This window comes from Anas platyrhynchos, chromosome 5 (genome assembly GCF_047663525.1).
Source record: "Anas platyrhynchos isolate ZD024472 breed Pekin duck chromosome 5, IASCAAS_PekinDuck_T2T, whole genome shotgun sequence".
In the NCBI taxonomy this organism is placed as follows: domain Eukaryota; kingdom Metazoa; phylum Chordata; class Aves; order Anseriformes; family Anatidae; genus Anas; species Anas platyrhynchos.
The window spans coordinates 7944722-7962113 of NC_092591.1; the positions used below are offsets into that span (position 1 = coordinate 7944722).

Here is a 17392-nt window from a genome sequence, read left to right on the forward strand (position 1 = left end):
TTTTACTGTTGCTGTTTAGCGTGGGATAGGCTATGAAGAAGAAGACAGGATATGTTAGAAATGCCAACATTATAACTGATTTTTTTTTTTTGGACATTCTTTCTACTCATATCATAAAGAAAGCTCCTTTCATTAGGGGCTCTCTCTATATAAATTATCATGGGTGAAAAATGTATGGGAATGTCTTTCTTCTAATGTTCCCTTCCAAAGAAAATCATATATTAATTAAGCTTAACATTTTCTGAAATGCTGCATGCATATGGGTGTGGGATTGAGCATGCAAAGGGCACTCCGAAATGCTTCTCATGCTGCTATTAATAAAGAAACCTTACTGACAACATGCATTGACAACATTGTTGTCTACTGTACTCGTTTAAAAAATAATAGTTTTGTGAATTTCTCAGCAATATGGTACAAACATAACTCATGCAAAGAACAGTGGTTCAAAAAGGGACTGAAAACCTCATTGTTTAGTGGAATACATAATCTGCTGACAGCTCTGTTCAATTTGGGCTTCAGACTGTAAACTCCTAGCTCAGGTTTTTTATAATCTTGGTGTGAGCTGACTGATTGAAGAACGGACAATGGAAGGGCAAGCCAAGGGCTCCAGATCTTACTGGCATATTGTTATATCACGTTCTCAATTTCAATTTGCTGTACAAAATGCATGTTTATCCCATGAACTTGGGAAGAAGAGCTCAGAATTGAGGTTTTAATGGTGACAGTTGCTAGTGTGAATTGGCAGCACCTGGAAACTAGGAGATGTGCTAAGAGATGTGAAGAGATGTGGGCTAAGAGATGTGAACCATTGATTCCTCCCAGGGTGGTGCTAGTTCCCAGAACTGCCCCTCAGGCAGACTCTGTGCCATAGCTGCCAATGCCCTTCTAAGAGGATGTGCTGAAAAATGCAGAACCAAGAGATCATCCTTTACCCTTTGAATAAAGCAGAGATTGGCACTGCCATGGTTATGGTGTTCCCCCTCTGTACTACTGACTTTGACAGTTTTCTGAAGAAATGGCAAGATATACTGCTTTGGGAACCATACTGTCCTGATTCTGGAGGTGCAAAAAGTATTTCCTGCCTTTGGGTGAGAGCAGAGGAGAAAAGGTATAGCTAGCACTGCACTAGAATTTTTCTCAGAAACTATTTTTTTTTTGATCAAAAAAAAATTGATGCACTGTGATAAAAACTGAAGTTAAATGTCTCATTTTGAAAATTGTGGCAGGTTTTTTTTTTTTTTTTATATATACTCTCTTTTGAAAGTTTCACATTTTAAAAAAATGTATATATATTTTTAACATAGGCTAACTCAAATTATTGGCAAGACATAGTTTGATTTACTCCAAACATGTTTTATGGTGCCCTTTGAAAAATGTTAGGTCATCTAATTTATTCATCTAATTCAAACTGGGAAATCTGCCAAATTCTTGAAAATTCTCCAGGGACAGGAAAGGATTATACTGTGGCTTCTCTAAGCTCTAGCGTTGTCTTTATTTAGCCCACTCATAGCTTTAGACATTGGGCAACAACTACAAGTACTGACGGATGGTTTCTTTAGCCCTGGGTTAGCTCTGGCCTATTTGAGGGACTGGTAATCTCTCCTCAGAAAAGCAAGTAGTGACACACAGCTCACTGAAAGCAGAATTCTTTGGGTTGTAAAAGACATCCAGCAGGAGAGAGCTGCCCTCACCCATAGGTCAACAAATACTTATCCAAGCTGCTTGCTATTTTATACCTTTTCCTGATTCTAGTGGCCTGTTTGAAGGAGGATGCCGTTCCTTGCCCTGTTCCCTTTCCCTCAGAGGCGGAGGCTTATGTGCGGCAGCAGCAATGCTCTCTATTCTCTCTGCAAGTTTCTCTGTGAAGGGGTTCCCTAATGGCCAGAGGAGTTGTGACATTACTGTACATACATGTACTCCTTCAAATCTATGTTGAAACACACATTTCATGGTCTTAAAGGACAGTTGACTGGCATATTCTGCTTTTCTGCTAGCACAGCCATTTAGACTATGGCAGACTCCTGCCTATGAAATGCCAACACAGAGAGTGTGGATTATTAATACCACCTGGTGACCTCAGGATTTTTAACATCCAGCTCTAATGTAGCTAGCTAACCCCTGTTCAAGAGGTTGTTTCTTCTTACAATCCTACATGTGACTTGTTAGGTATCATTTCTAAATCATGGAATCATTTTGGTTGGATAAGATCTCTAAAATCATCAAGTCCAACCATTAATGATCAACAATATCTTAGGCACTTCACAGGCATAGTTCATAGCCTATTTTTTTTAACTGCATTGAATTTACTTCAACGCTAAGCAGATAGTCCACTACTGTGTAGCTACTTTTCCAAATCTATTCGGAAATTATCAATAAGACATGTGGCTTGCGCCTGCATTTGAATGTGTAAAACCATCTGGTGTAATATACCTGTTTGGTTTTGTTTGTTTGTTTTTTTCCTTTTAAGTGAATATTAACATTGAGCGAAAGCCTCACTTTCAGTCTATATAGAAAATGTATTTGCACCAAAATAGCCCCTCATGAAGTATGCACACAGCAATGGCACTTACATGTATAACCAGGCATTTCCTCATTTAGGTTTGATTTCTAGGTATGCAGGCAGTTGCTTAAATAGAGAATTAGCTGACTGGAAGTGTTCTCTGATGGTGAGTGAGGATTTCATGAACATTTGAACAAGCCAGATGCAGAATACCACAGCTGCAGATAAGCAGAGTTGTATTTTTCACAGGAATATTATTCTGCACTTGCAACTTGAGGTGATGGAGGCCTTCAGTTATTCAGTGCAGAATATAATCAATGCTATCAACAGCAATGCTATGTCAACAGCATCCTGGCTTGTATCAGAAACAGCATGGTCAGCATGACTAGGGAAGTGATTGTCCCTCTGTACATAGCTCTGGTGAGGCTGCACTTCGAACAGTATCTTCAGTTTTGGGCTCTTCACTACAAGAAGGCATCAAGGCCCTGGAGTGTGTCCAAAGAAGGGCAATGAAGCTGGTGAAGGGCCCAGAGAACTAGTCTTATTAGGAGTGGCTGAAGGAGCTGAGGTTGTTTAGCCTACAGAAAAGAAGACTCAGGGGAGACCTCTTTGTACTTTACAATTATCTTAAAGGAAGTTCTTGCGAGGTGGGGATTGGGCTCTTCTCCCAAGGACGAAGTGATGAGGGGAAATGGCCTTAAGTTGTGCCAAGGGAGGTTTACATTGAATATTAGGAGAAATTTCTTTACTGAAAGAGTTGTGAAGCATTGGAACAGGCTGCCCAGGGAAGTGGTTGAGTCACCATCCCTGGAGGTCTTCAAGAAATGTGTAGATGTAGAACTTAGTGGCATGGTTTAGTGGCGGATTTGTCAGTGCTAGGTTAAAGGTTGGACCAGATGATCTTGGAGGCCTCATCCAACCTGAACAATTCTGTGATTCTGTGCTTCCTTAAAAAGGGTTTCCTCTTAAGTGACTGCCTTGAACAGATTTTATTTTTTTTCCAGACTGTTGCTGATCAGCATTGCAATTTTCTGGAGGAAGAGTTGCTCTTGTGAAGTGATCCTGACTGAGAGAAGCTGTAAAACAGGAGTATAAAATCCTGAATGGCATGAAGAAGGTAAGAAGGGAGCAATTATTCATCACTCATTATAGCTCAAGAACTAAACATTATCAACTGAAATGTTTAGTCCGTTTTAAACTTTTTTCACTTGCTAATCAACTAAGCTGTGATAAACCCTAAACCACCGGATGTTGTGGATGTTGAATGCATACACAGTTCAAAAACTGATTAAACAAGCAGATAAAAAGTCTCCTGCTGTGTATTAACCTTCAGCTGATGAAGTTCTGAAGCTGCAGATTGCTGGAAACTGTGAGGACATACCTGTTTGTTCCTTGCTTTATTTACATCCTTCCTAAAAGCACTCAGTTATTAGATGTAAGTTATTAGTTGTACATCTTCAAGTAGTGTGTGTGCAGGGGGGATTTTAGGAATAGAACAGCTAGACAGCAGTATTGCACACAGCTTCCTACAATTAGCTAATGAGAGGCTTCCCAAACTGGTGGTTGCTTTGGGACCTTTGTACTCAGTAACTTTCCATCTGCTGATTTCTCAGTGGATTTTCTAAGATGCAGCATTTGAGGTTTCTCCTCACATACTAAGAATTGTGCAAGGCGCAGATCCTGGAACGGCAGCTGTGAGAGCCGTTTGGTCTCTCTGCCGCTTACCTAGGAATCAAGGCTCAGTTGCAAAGTGCTGTCTCTGAACAGCAAAGACGTGATTGCACAGAGATAAGTTTGAGTGTTTGCTAATCTGCTTTGCCACCTGATTTAACAGATGCCAAGAACTTTACTTCTCAGAATGTTTTTCCCAAAGCTTTTTTAATTTACCCTTTATTGATAAACGTCAAGAAAACAATGTCAGGAAATAATTAGAAAAGACGCAGGCAAAAAAAAAAAAAAGGAAAACAGATGGAAAATCAGTCTAACCCGGGGAGCATTGCAGCTCCTCGACCATTTCATTTTCCTTGGGTGCCCCCTTGTGTCCATCACTAGTATAGACAAATGCATTTGGCCTGGCACAGAGAGAAAAAGAAGCATCCAGCTGCTATCACTATCCTTATAAGGTTAATCCATTTCGAAATCCTTTGTTCCCCCTCTATCTAGTTTCCATATGACTTCAGCTCCAAAGAATCTGTGTGCAAATTTGCAGGTTGAATGCATCATTTATTTTGGCTTATTTTGGACAGTCCAGAACCAAAGAAGGTTTCCTCTGTGTTTTGCCCCCACCCCTGTTGTGGGCACATCCCAAACTTATCGTGAGAGTTCAGCCAGACTCTTAGGCCAGATTTTAAGATGCATGATCACAGCTGAAATCCCAGACTGCTGTGGATACTCACATGCTCACAGCAGCCGATCAAGTCAAGGGATTAAACTCTGTGCCTCGAACTTTAACCAAAAATATTTCCCACGCATGTGGGTGAGTTGGGAGGCTCAGTACACAGAAGGCTCAGCTATGATGACAAGGCACAGAGTCCATGAGTTTTCTCTCATATGGTATGTAAGAATCTGCTTCAAATTAGTTTATTTATAGAAGAAGACTCGTTCCTTGTGAAAGTGCAGTGAGTGATGTGTCATCACCTTGCTCTAGCATAGTCCCTGCTGTGCTGTTCAGCATTAGCAGAGTGGGATTCCCTTGCACTCCCGCCTGTTTTTGTACAGCCCATTTGCATTCTTCCTACTGTTGCATGAGCAGTAGGAAAAAAAATATACATATTTATTCTATTTTTCAAGCAAGTGAGAATAGTTCCTTTCTTTAAAACCCAAAAAGGGTGGGAGAGCTTGGGGTTATATTCGGGGTTCCTGCAGACACAGCAGGAAGGAAATCGGTCAGTCTGGGCTAACAGACATCCTGATCACCATTTTTTATTACATTTAGAGTGAAAATAAGAGGTATGAAATATGAGAGTAGGTAAAATGGAAAGCAGGTTCTTTTCTCCTCTTGACCGAAAGGGGAAAATAGTGCAGATACTGGGGTTCTGTCAACACAAATTTTTAATCTGTCAGTTCTAACTCCAATTCCAGCTTGAGATGGCTTACTAATAGGTTATTATGCTATCCTAAGTGAACTGAGTAAATGGTCAAAAAGGATTTAGTTAATACTCTTGCAAGCAGAAAGGACAAAGATCTTACAGTGGTGACTTGTGTATAAAAAAGCTTTTCATGAGCAGGAGGCAAAGGACACATTTCCTTATTCAGTATCACATTAAATAACTTTTTTTTTTTTTTTTTTTTTTGGCACATCAGCTGTATGTGATACTTTCACTGGGGCCCTCTGCTGGTCACATTCAAAACGAAAAACTCAAAGCACTCCAAACTTCTTTGGGACTCCCAGGAAAGACTGGTAACACTTAAACAATCAAAACACCACTAATTTTGGAATGGGGATGCAAAATTTAATTCTTCATGGATCACAAATACATCAGCCTCTACTTAAGTGAGTTAAGAGTAAACTTTTTTAGGGAAAAGTATTTCATAGCTGTTTGCTGCAGGGTTTCTTGTGTTGGTGCTGACCTCTGTCATAGAACTGTATGAGTGATCTGGTTTGGTAGTTGTCAATTAAAATTTTCTGATACTGCAGAGACTTTTCTGAGTGAGAAAAATTATTATTATTATTATTATTATTATTATTATTATTATTATTATTATTATTATTATTATTATTATTATTATTATTATATTTTTTTCATGGGACCTTCTCCTCCTATAAATAACAAAAATATTTGTTCAGGAATTGTATCAGGGTTATCATTTTCCTCTGACATTATCTACATGGTGTATAATTTTGTGATATTTCTGCATTAATGGATTTGTGTACTTCTAATGCCAACAGCTCAAAGTATACAAAAATCCTGCTGTGGTATCTATTCTGCTCAGTTTTGGTCAGTGGAATGCCACACATATGGGCTGCGTGATAAAGCAGACAATAACCTTGGCTGAAAGTGTATTTGTTGGGTTCAGGAACGAATGAACAAAACAGTTACAAAGCACTAGACTTAAATGCTATGGTACCTTAGGCAAAACTCAAAGTACCTACCTGAAACCGATTCATTATGCCCCATAACATTTTTACCCATTTATTATAATAGAATGGTCGAACAGATTTGATTGATGAATAATTTTTGAAGCATAACAGAAGCATTATTTTGAAATATGAGCGTTGTAGCTCCGATTTTATCTGCAAGGGAACAAAAATTGGCATACAGAAGATGAGAAAATGAGGCCCACACTTTTCTCTGCCGCATATTTTTACACCACTTTTAGTTACTGATGGCGTATACACACCTTTTAATTATTATAGGCTTGATAGCATGTCAAGAATAACAGAGCAGTCAGGCATGGGAACGGGCTGCCCAGGGAGGTGGTGGAGTCACCGTCCCTGGGGTGTTCAAGGAAAGGTTGGACGTGGTGCTTAGGGACATGGTTTAGTGGGTGGCATTGGTGGTAGGGTGATGGTTGGACCAGGTGATCTTGAAGGTCTCTTCCAACCTTAATGACTCTAGATTGTATGATTCTATACCACTTTGCAAAGTGCAAATTTCCTTGTTTAGTGATACTCTTTTCCCTTGAAATGAAACCACCTGAGTGTGAAGGACAATGATTAGCAGAGAGGAAGCATTTTATTGTGCAGAAACCACGGCATGAATTGCTTAACAACTTAAATAAGCTTAGATAAGAAGCCTATGATGAAATGAACAAAACCTGGGGAAACTTGAGTGAATTTTCATACAGCCAGCGACCTCTCCCTTTCCCGCAGCTCAACACGGAAAGCTGACGGGCTGGCTTCACAGAACACTTCATACACTTGAGACACGCATTTATAACAGCCCTATCGGCCAGAATCCCCACAAACACCCGCGTGGTGACTCCCCCGGGCCTCTTCAGGCGCCGCCCCGCCGCCATTTCCTCGCCCCCCCGCCCTGAGGGGCGCGGCCATGTCTCGCGAGAACCGGCGAGGGGGCGGCCGCCGCCGCGCTCCTCCCCGTGCCGGTACCGGCGAGCGAGGCCTGAGCGGGGCCGTGCCGGGCCGGGCGGTGTCAGTAGGGGGGTGGCGGGGCTGAGGTGAGGGGGGGCCGCGATGCCGGGCGGGCGGGTGTGCGCCGCTTGCGGCTGCTCGGAGATCGAGGTGGACTCGGCTCGCGGGGACGCGGTGTGCACGGGCTGCGGCTCGGTGCTGGAGGACAACATCATCGTCTCCGAGGTGCAGTTCGTGGAGAACAGCGGCGGCGGCTCCTCCGCTGTGGGGCAGTTCGTGTCGCTGGACGGTGAGCGGCGGGGACGGGGGGGTGGCAGTGGTGTGGGTTTTGGGGGCAGCACGTGGAGAAAAGAGCTCTGCAAGGCACGGGGGGGGATGTGGGAGAGGGGCACTGCCTGCTGTGTGAGGTGGGGGACAGGGAGATGGGGTGGGTGGGGAAAGGTGCTGTGGGAGGTGGGGGAGATGCTTCGTGTGTGGCAGGGGTAAGTGCATGAGGGGCTGGGGCTGTGTGTGGGGTGGGCTGGGTGTGCGAGGGAAGGTGTCCAGTGGAAGGGGTGGCTGTATGGGGAGCTGTGAAATGATTTGGGGTGGGAGATGGGACAGTTAGGTGGCTGGTGGGCAGAGGGAGTGAAAGGAGGTGTGGAGATGATGTGGAGGCAAAAAGAGGCTGAAAGCAATGGGTGAAGGGGCTCATTCTGTAAATGGGGGGGTTGGGGTGTAGCCCTGCAGGATAAGGGGTGTGTGTATGGCACAGGGCTGCATGCAGAGGACAGGGTGGTTGGAAGAGGAGAGGAGGAAAATAGCTGTGGGGAATAGGTATAGAGAGAAAGAAAAAGCAAGAAACATTGGAAGGAGCCTTGTGAAGGAGCTTAGTAGTGAAACAAGGGGCCTGAAGTGTTTTATGGTCTGTGGGGAAGAAAGAGTCGGTGTGGTGGAAAGGCCAGCACTGCATGGTGGAGTTTGGGGGTTTGTAGTGTAGGGTTCCTCTAGATGTCTGGTGTCATTGCCATCTTCCATCTCAGGGCGCTGGCATTACATTTCTTCTTAAGCTCCTGACTAACTCACGTATCCTGCGCTTTTTCTCGTAGTGATGTGGGGACTCCATTTTTACGGACTTGTACTGCTTTTTACCTCCCACCCAAAATTATGCAGGACAGATGGTGTGCAAGCTAAAACTCATTTTGGGAGCCCTGAAAAAAATATCAGGAGAGAAAGAGAGAACTGCACTGTCCTGAGGTTCTTTCCTCTTTGGGCTGAGCTGCACAGCAGTTTCCAAAGTTCCTTTAAGGGATGTTCTGTGCAAGTCCTGGGATGCTGTAATTGGCTTCTCTTTTTAATGGACAATGCGGTAATGAATTCTCAATAGGTAGTTCCTTGGTCTCGCGTAAATAGTTACCTATTACACATCACACTGAAGAATACCTCTAGCAGCTGGGAGGACATAAGCACTGTGAAGATAGGTGGGTGTGTAAAAGTGAAAAGCTAATTGGAGTGTGTATGGTGGCTTTATCTGGCTGGCACAAGGTGTGGTTTCAGGGGCTTCACTGCATGCTGATACTGTCATCTTCTAGCACTTAAGTCCCGTGTGCATTAATGCTTGCATTTTGGTGAAATTGTTTGTGAAAATAATAGAACACTGTTATAAATCTACAATGCTGCTTGTGGATTTGCAAAGTTAGCGCGAGGATGAGTGAGGGGCCCTATTTCACACAGTAAATATTTTATGGGAATTTGGGCATGATAATTTATATAGGTATAGTTTGTTATGCTTTAAGACAAATGCTTCCGTCATGTCATGGATATTTTTTCCCTTGATTTTAAGCTGAGGAATACAAGCTAATCTGAAAAGATGTATTTGAGCTGTAGTAACAGTGTCTTTGTGATGTATGCTTGTCTATTATGCTAGTATGACATTGATTTAAGTACTTGGGAATGGGGATGAAACTCGTTTCCTATATAAGGAAGACAGAATTCATCCTTCTCTGAGTGTTGTCCTGTCTGGGTAATTTGCAGTGGAATGTACATTTCTTTTAATGTGTTTGCTTAAAACAAGGTTTTCTGGTAAGCTGTAGCTTTCAGTGATTCTTCTGATGATATAAGCAGGATTTGATCAAAGTTATCTGTTTTTAACTTCTCATCATCTCTGTAGGCTTTTTAGCACTGTGGCTCTGAGGGATCCCCAGTATAAGAAATGCCTTGGGCTAAGTTTCCTTCGACTGCAGTCTGGTGTTTGTGGGCAGCCCCCCAGTGTGGAGTGTTGCAGTGTTAGAGGTGCCTGGGCTACCATTTTTGAGACCCCGACTTCTGATCAGTAGAGGTGGGCGACTCGGAGACCATCGCCTAGGTTTTGCAAGGTGTGAGGGCTGTCCGGTTGTCTTGTGCAGAGCTGGGATTTGAGTGGGTTTCTTTTGTCTGAGGAGTTTGGATTTCCTGGTTGTGCAACAAATCTTGTGAGATTCCTAAGCCCCTCCAGGCTCCATAGGAGCTCCCATTTGTGTGCTAATATATGTAGAATAGCTATAGATGCCTTTATTCATTATTTATTTTCATATTCATAAAAAAGGAGGAAATGGAAAGCACTGAGATACTGTTATTGACTTCTCTTTGGTACATCTAGCAAAACCTTTTATTTTGCCAAGCTGCGTGTTGAAGATTCAGAAACTTGCATTCGTTTGCTGAAAGAGGGAAGAGTCCTGTGCTTCTCAGCATTGATGCAAAACGCATCTGCCTCGTGCCAAGTCCTTGACAGTAAGCCCAGCAACTGACACCTGGGAAATCCCTTCTTTTGTCCTGTAAGGGTTGGAAGAAGGTGTGAGATCAGTTACGTTTCCACAGGCAGTACTGAACCTTGGATGTTGGTGTGCCTAGCATAGGAAGCTGATGCCTCTCACAGAGGGTTGGTACGGCCAGTACTTTCCAACGCCCGTGTGTCTGTTTCATTGTTCAGTTTTAACATCTGAGCATGGGTGTGCTGAGAAAATGAGGGGATTTGAGTGAAAGATCTTGGTTCGCTACTAAAGGGAAGTTTTGAAAAAATGCAGGCAGAAATGGGCAAAAGGACAGAAACAGTGAAAGACAGAACAGGTGGATGTACAGGTAAATATGGGGGAAGAATGGTTCATGGCAAGGTGAAGTCGTGCCTAGCAGATTTTTTGGAGCTTTCTGAAAAAGTCAGTAAGTATGTAGACAAAGAAGATTGTTGGATTTGCAAAAGGAGGTCAGCGAGATCCTTCACCAGAAGCTAAAGAGTCTGAGCTGTCATGGATAAGAGAAAGTCATTACAGAGAAACTACTTAAACACTACATAACATAGGATATAACTAAATAATAATAATTCTCATGGAGGAGGTGGCAGTGAAGTTCCACAGGCATTCGGGCTGTCTGATAATGTGGAAAACAAGTGAATGTTGTGTTAATGAGACTTGCTGACAACACTAAATTATTTGGGATAGTAAAGACTGTACAATAACCAGTTGCTAGTAGTAGTCTGGGTAGTAGGGTAGCACATGGGATTAAGAGTTGTGTGAGAGTGAGGATTGTTCCTTTCCCCCATGAGATGATGGAATTTGGACCAGTCATTGTAACTTTAGAAAGAGGTCCTTTAGGGTTTCAATGGATAACTATAAAAATATTTAGCTCAATGTTCATTCACATTACAAAACAAATAAATAAAACACGGTATGGCTAAGGTAATGTTAGAAGTTTTCAGGAAAAGGCTATAACAGTGCAAGTCACTGTTCTGTATCCACAGCCCTGTCTGCAACTTAAATACGGCGTGCAGTTCTGGTCTGTTCCTCTGTTTTTCTCTCCATCCTGAAGAAAATGTCTGGTAGAGCTAGAAAAGATAGAGAGGGAGATAAGGTGATCAAGAGGAGCGTTTCTCCTCTTGAGAAATGACTGAATACACTCAGCCTCTTCAGACTAAGAAAGAGATGATTGAATGGGAACATGATGGAGGTCTGAAATTGTGTACAGTATCCTGGTTTCAATGAGCAATTGTTCAGTATCACATAATGCAAAAACGGGGGAGCACTAACAAAAGGTAGCAAGTAGGATGTTCAGAAGCATCACGAGTGGTGGTTGTTCTTTTATTTTTGTCTTTTTTTTCTCTCCCAGAAAAAAACAAAGCAGCCCCTATTTCATTAAATTGTGAGTCTTAAGTGGTGGGTGTTAAAAGTTCACATGGGTTCAAAAAGGACTGAACAAACAGGACAAAGATGTGGCGTGGCCATTAGGAATAAGATACAGTTTCTGGCTCAGGAAATCCATCTGCCTTAGATCTCTAGAATCAGGGCAACATGACGAGCTTTGCTCTTATGCTTTGTGCTTGTAGGTATGTTTGTTAATGGTCGTTACCTTTCAGAGGCAGGATACTGGACTAAGACCTTTGGTCTGACTTGGTGCAGCAGCGCTGAGTCTACAGAGGAAGGTTGTGTTGTGTTTTTTTTTTTTTTCTGAGCTCTTTTTTTTTTTTTCTGATGCTTTTGAGGGTTTTGACTGTCCTGTTAAAACTGGTCTAAGAATCTGAGGGCAATGTTTTTTTCAGTATAAACATCAGGTGTCCCTCAGTATTAATACTGTTTTCTTTCAGCTTTTGTTTGGGGAAGTGATAACAAAAATTCTCTGCTGTTGACAGTTATCGGTATGTTATCTCTTGAAAGCGTTTCACAAAAATATCAGAATACTTAGTTAGAAGTTGATAGTAGAAATATTTACGACTATGAGAGAGTCTTATTATTAGGTGTCCAGATATCCAGACTGCAAGACAAAAATTTATTTAGAGTGAGGTTTATCAAGTTCCATATGCCATCCTTTGTAATTGGGATCATGAATTTTTCCCTGATGGTAGTTGGGGGCATTTAAAATGAGGTATTGTACATTTATAGATACACAAAGAGGGTGCTAGGCCATGTCAGTCCTGATGAGACACCCTTTGGAGGTTCAGTTTATAACTGATAGCAAGTTCAGACTCTCACAAAATCATCCAAAGAGGTTGCTGTTTGTGTCTTTGCACCAAATTTGCAAAGTGTTTGAATTAAAATTCCTCGTTTTCCTAATTGAAGTTAATGTAATCTGTTTTTTTCCGTTGTACCCAAGTTCTTAACAGACCCCTATCAGTCCTAACATTTGAATGTACCTCGACACTGAAGCACAGTGATGCAGGGTCTGGGAATGAGCTACATTTCCACCTCCTCATTATCCTGTAATTGTACACTGGAAAAAGGAGCTCTACTGAGCCCTCCTCAGCATAGATTTTACAGTCACTGCTTTTGTAGAAAGGCAAATTGAGTTGTATGCTGCATCTGAAAGCAGCGAATCCTCTGATCACTCTTGTGCTGTGTCTGTACAGGAGTACCCCGTCTTGTGCTACTTGTTGGGAGAAACGGCTTTCACAAGTATTTTCCCTGAGGCTGACAGGAAAAATAAGTACGAAAGCGAAGATAGTGTGGAGAGGAAAGCTCAACGTGGAACAGACTTTGATAGTCCAGATCTCTTCAGATTTTCTCTAAAGAAGCTGAGAAAATGGAAGTCTAAGGCTTCAATCTGACACTAATCAAAGGAGAAGAAAACAGCTCCGTGCTGATGCTCAAGCAGTGCAGCAGCGAGCTGGAAGACATAACTGAAAAAAATCAGCGTTGGAAGATAGCACTGCAAGGCACACTGAGCTTGTGATCCTGGAAGGCACTGTGCCTGGGGAAGCTGAGCTTTAAGTTTCAGAAATGGTCCTTAAACACATGGTAATTAATTGAGAGAAATAGCATCTGATAAGCTTCGTAGGAGTAACCTGCACGGAGATGCCTGATGCCCTGGGCTGGGGCTGCCCCTAGCCTCCTACAAAGTTTGTGGTCGTATCTGTAGTAAAAAATTAAATTAGAATTATTTTTGCACAAGCTTTTGACTAGCTCTTACTCAGCACTGTCTTCCCTAACCAGCTGCGTAGCTTCACAAAATGTAGAGAAACTTCATAGAGACCTCTACCTCAGTTTGTATTAAAGATCTTGTCTTTGCTTTACCTTGGTCATTGAATGTTAGATGCAGTCAAGGTTAGTGTGGAGTTAAGCAGAGAAGGGACTGACTTCGTTGCTCAGATATTGGTGGCTGCTATAAAAAAAAAAAAAAAGTCCGTGGTACTTAATGGAGGTGGTGGTGTTCCTGATTTTTTTATGCTGTCCGTCTCTTTTCAAGTTGGCTCGTTCATAGCAGCATGAAAGGAAATCCTACATCCATTTAGACACAGTCATTCTGGTGATGAAACTGTGGAATGGAGAAGACAAGTTAGTGGAACTAGGGTCGTTTCCCAACTCCATATAAGACCTACAGGATATTTTATCATCAAATGCACGTTGTGGAAAGCCTCGATAGGATGGTTATGGAATAACTGTGGGCTTGTCAACAAAATAGGATTCTTGCCCCAGAGGACTTAACTTGTATTTGGGATCTGAGATGTGTGTACATCACCAGCATCTCCATGTGAGGTTGAACAGCATGACTGTCCTGAAATAGGTTTATTCCCAATTTCTATTGGGTTTGGTGACTTCTGATTAAAAATGTGATCAACTAAATTACAAATGCATATTTTTCTCTCAATGCCAGCTTGACATTTGTTGTTTGAGATGTACAATAACTGGTGTGAATTAAAAATCTTGTTCTTATGTAGTAATTAAGCCAGGAGGGTCACAGCTGTATAGGCACGGTCATAGAAATAGGAGGTTGCAAGGGGCACTGACAACATTAGTCCAAGTTTGGCACTGAATCAGGATCAAGTAAAGCTCATGGCTCTTGTGCAGCATACATATATAAGATTCTCCATCTGCAAATGTACATAAAGACTGCAAAATACCAAACTGAGGCTGATAGGATGAATGTCACTTGTAGGAAGTTACCTGCTTGCTTTTGCTCATAAGATGAAACGCAAATTGTGAACCAGTAGCCCTGAACACATCAGCAAGCATTTGTTAAAACTTCTAGAAGAGGAGGTTCCACAACTTTAAGTAGTCTGTTTCAAGTATTAGAATATCAAAGGAAAATTCTGCTAGTCCAAATCTTTGCTTGCAAGTATATTATAAGCAACTTACTGCAGTGACCCAGTTGTGGTGTCATAAATGCTGAATGTATGTTCTCACTCTGGAGCATCCCTTGGCAAATTTAACGTAGGCTACCCTTTTGTAAAGCTATGGTATGCTCAATTTTTCAGGTGTGCATGTGGAAGTTTAGTGTAGAGTTTTGTGTTTACTACTTTATCCTTAAAAACTTCTTTGTTCCTAGATCTGAGAGTGTGAGCAATATTGACCCCAAGTGCAGTATGTGACTGCAGTTTGACTTGATCAAAGTATTTGAGTCTTCTGGGGTTTGTGGAAATGAAGTATGTTGAACAGTGGAAAGCTATGGTCAGCAAAAAGAAAGAAGAGAGGGACTAGACACAGGGAAGAAAATGCTTTCATAATACTTAAGCTAAGCTTATTAACTATTTATCTTCTATGCCTTTTTTTCCCCTCTAGAACTTGAAAGTAAGTACTGACAGAGTGGGACACTTGGTAAAGATGATGATTTCTGTATTCCTATCAGATTATTTGTTTTTGAGTGGTGACTTGTATACAATAAAGGATTATTATGTATTTTTCAGTCTTACAGAAGAAGTAGAAGTAGGGGGTTTGTTTTTAATTGGTAGCTTTTAATGGGTTTCCATGTAGGATGTATTGATGGACAAAGTCCTGGAATAAAATATTTCTTACAGTGCAGCCTTGAACAGTTCTGAAATGGATTCCAGCAGTAATGCACATACTAAACTTGAAACTCCGTGAACTGAAAATAAAAATATCAGCAAAATTCCTCTTATTTGTGGTCTGGATTTCTAGAGATGACAAATTCATGGTTAGTGTTAAATTATGTAGAGTGGTCATGATGTAACTTGCAAAACAGAAGAAAGTGTTGGTATACTGGATTTGCAGACCTTTTGGGGAAGTTTTGAAGAGTGTATATGTGTTTCACTTTGTGCTAGGTTTTCACTTTTCTGATTACAAAACTAATCCTGTTGGGAAGGAAGAGGGGAAACTTGCATCTGCTTCATGCATAAAATAATGACTGCAGGTTTGTGACTTGAGCGGAATCACTTTTTGCTTCTCTTCTGAAATCCTCAAGGTGGCAATCTTGCATCAGAGCTGAGCATAGGATTTTTTCCTACACTGAATGTTTTATGTGCTGTCCTTGTGATGGCAACAAACGCTTGCTTGAAGTGCTGCAGAGTATGCTGCTGTCGGTTGGGTAGATGCTGAGTGTTGCACGTAGCTTGGACGCAGACTGACTTTCAGAGACTTGTGCAGTCTTAAACTTGGGCGTGGTGGACACAACGGTATGTTTATCTCCCTGGTTGGTAGTTATGAAAATAAGCACATAGAAAACTAGCTATGGGTGGACTAGATTAAAAGTTCTGTCCATATAAATTTATTCAGCAGTAGTGTTTGCACTGGCTGTGGTGCATGCATGCAGGTCTGTTAACTTCCCTTTAAAAATGGCTGAGAAAAGAAGTCTACTGATTTTAGTTGTTTTTTATGCTCGGAAGACTTTAATTACATCATTTTACTATTGTAGGCATGAATTGTAACGGGACATTGACCTACTCTCCTTTTGACTTTTGTGGCCTGACTTTAGTAGGAAGCTCGTTAAGTTTTATGATAGATTACCTAGCCCATCCTGAGTATGAAACAGTTGGTGGGATGCAGTTTGCGTTATTTACTGATTTTATGATGGGTCTATAAATACGTCGGTTTAAACTGAAGCCTTTTCTCCTATCGTGTGCAGAAGAAAGGGCTGGAGTTCTCCAGTTTTAATTTCACAGGGAAGGGTTTTGGTAGCCCTGGTCCTATCGAACAGCAGATACGCTTCAGTTCTACTTGTAGCAGCTTCATTCCTGGTCTTCACGTGCTCGTTCATTTAGAGGAAACAAAATCCATCTCACTGGGAGTGGTGCTGTTTCTTCTCCAAGTGTTGAACCTGATGCTCAGAAATAGCCAAGGTGGCAGGGTCTGAGGGGAGCTATGGGGCTGGGGTTGGAAGGGGCCCTTCAAGGTCATCCAGCCCAAACCTCCTGCCCTGGGCGTGGGGTTAGGAGCTGGGTCTGGGCCTGTGGAAGCTTTGCCCAGGTATCGTCACGTTTCCAGGTGTGTGACCTCCATCAGCTTTGGTTATCCTCATTTTGTGTACCCAGGCACTGCATCCTGCCGAGATGACCCCAAAAATTTGAGTAGCTCCTCTTGAGCTGCCTAGCACATCTCTCCACGCCTTCTGTTGTCCAGAGACTTGATGTTTTTTTAGGTCCCATCCAACTGAAGCCTTTCAGTTCAAAACTTCAAAAGTATCCAAAGCTAACAGGAAGGAGAGAGGAGGCTTCAGTGAAGCAAAGCTTGAGAATCTGAGTTGTTTTCTAAAAATAACCAGTAGATGACAAGGTGCCCTGGGAGGCACCACCTCTCTGAGGAGGGTATTTGAGTTGGCTGCGGGAAGTGTTAGTGTTCACGTTGAGGAGTTGGCAGGCAGTGCTCGCAGACACCAAATACTTCTCGGATGTATTCCTTTTCCTCCATCTCGAAAGCTGAATGTGAAAAACCAAAAGCCTGTTTAATTCATTTCTGAAGTTGTAGAGGAAAAATAGAAAAGGTCAAGAAATGTAAAAACTTCAGTGAAGCTGGAATGTTAATTCAGTTGTGCCTGGCAATTGCTGCTCCCTTCCTTTGTACTTCTTAAATGACTAGCTTTGTAGGGTTTTTTGGTCTTTAAATGAATTTGATGATTTCACAGATTTTTTTTTTAAATCTTTTTTATAGTTTCTCTTCTTAATACCCAGCTGTACAGTTGTATTAATG

General features: G+C 41.9%; 1 protein-coding gene across 3 annotated transcripts in view; it reads left to right on the plus strand.

The window, feature by feature from the left end:
* Window positions 1–837: 837 nt before the first annotated feature.
* Window positions 838–17392, plus strand: part of BRF1 (BRF1 general transcription factor IIIB subunit) — a 174091-nt gene continuing 157536 nt past the window's right edge. The window contains exons 1-2 of one of the 3 annotated variants that reach the window (XM_021274541.4): window positions 838–1108; window positions 3505–3617. Coding sequence is in view for 1 of the 3 variants with exons in the window: in XM_038179446.2 (XP_038035374.1) it covers window positions 7635–7821 (187 nt within the window). In the remaining 2 variants the exon portion in view is untranslated. Of the gene's footprint in view, window positions 1109–3494; window positions 3618–7531; window positions 7822–17392 lie in introns of those variants that run through there. The other 2 variants (XM_072038213.1, XM_038179446.2) reach the window with 2 other exon arrangements.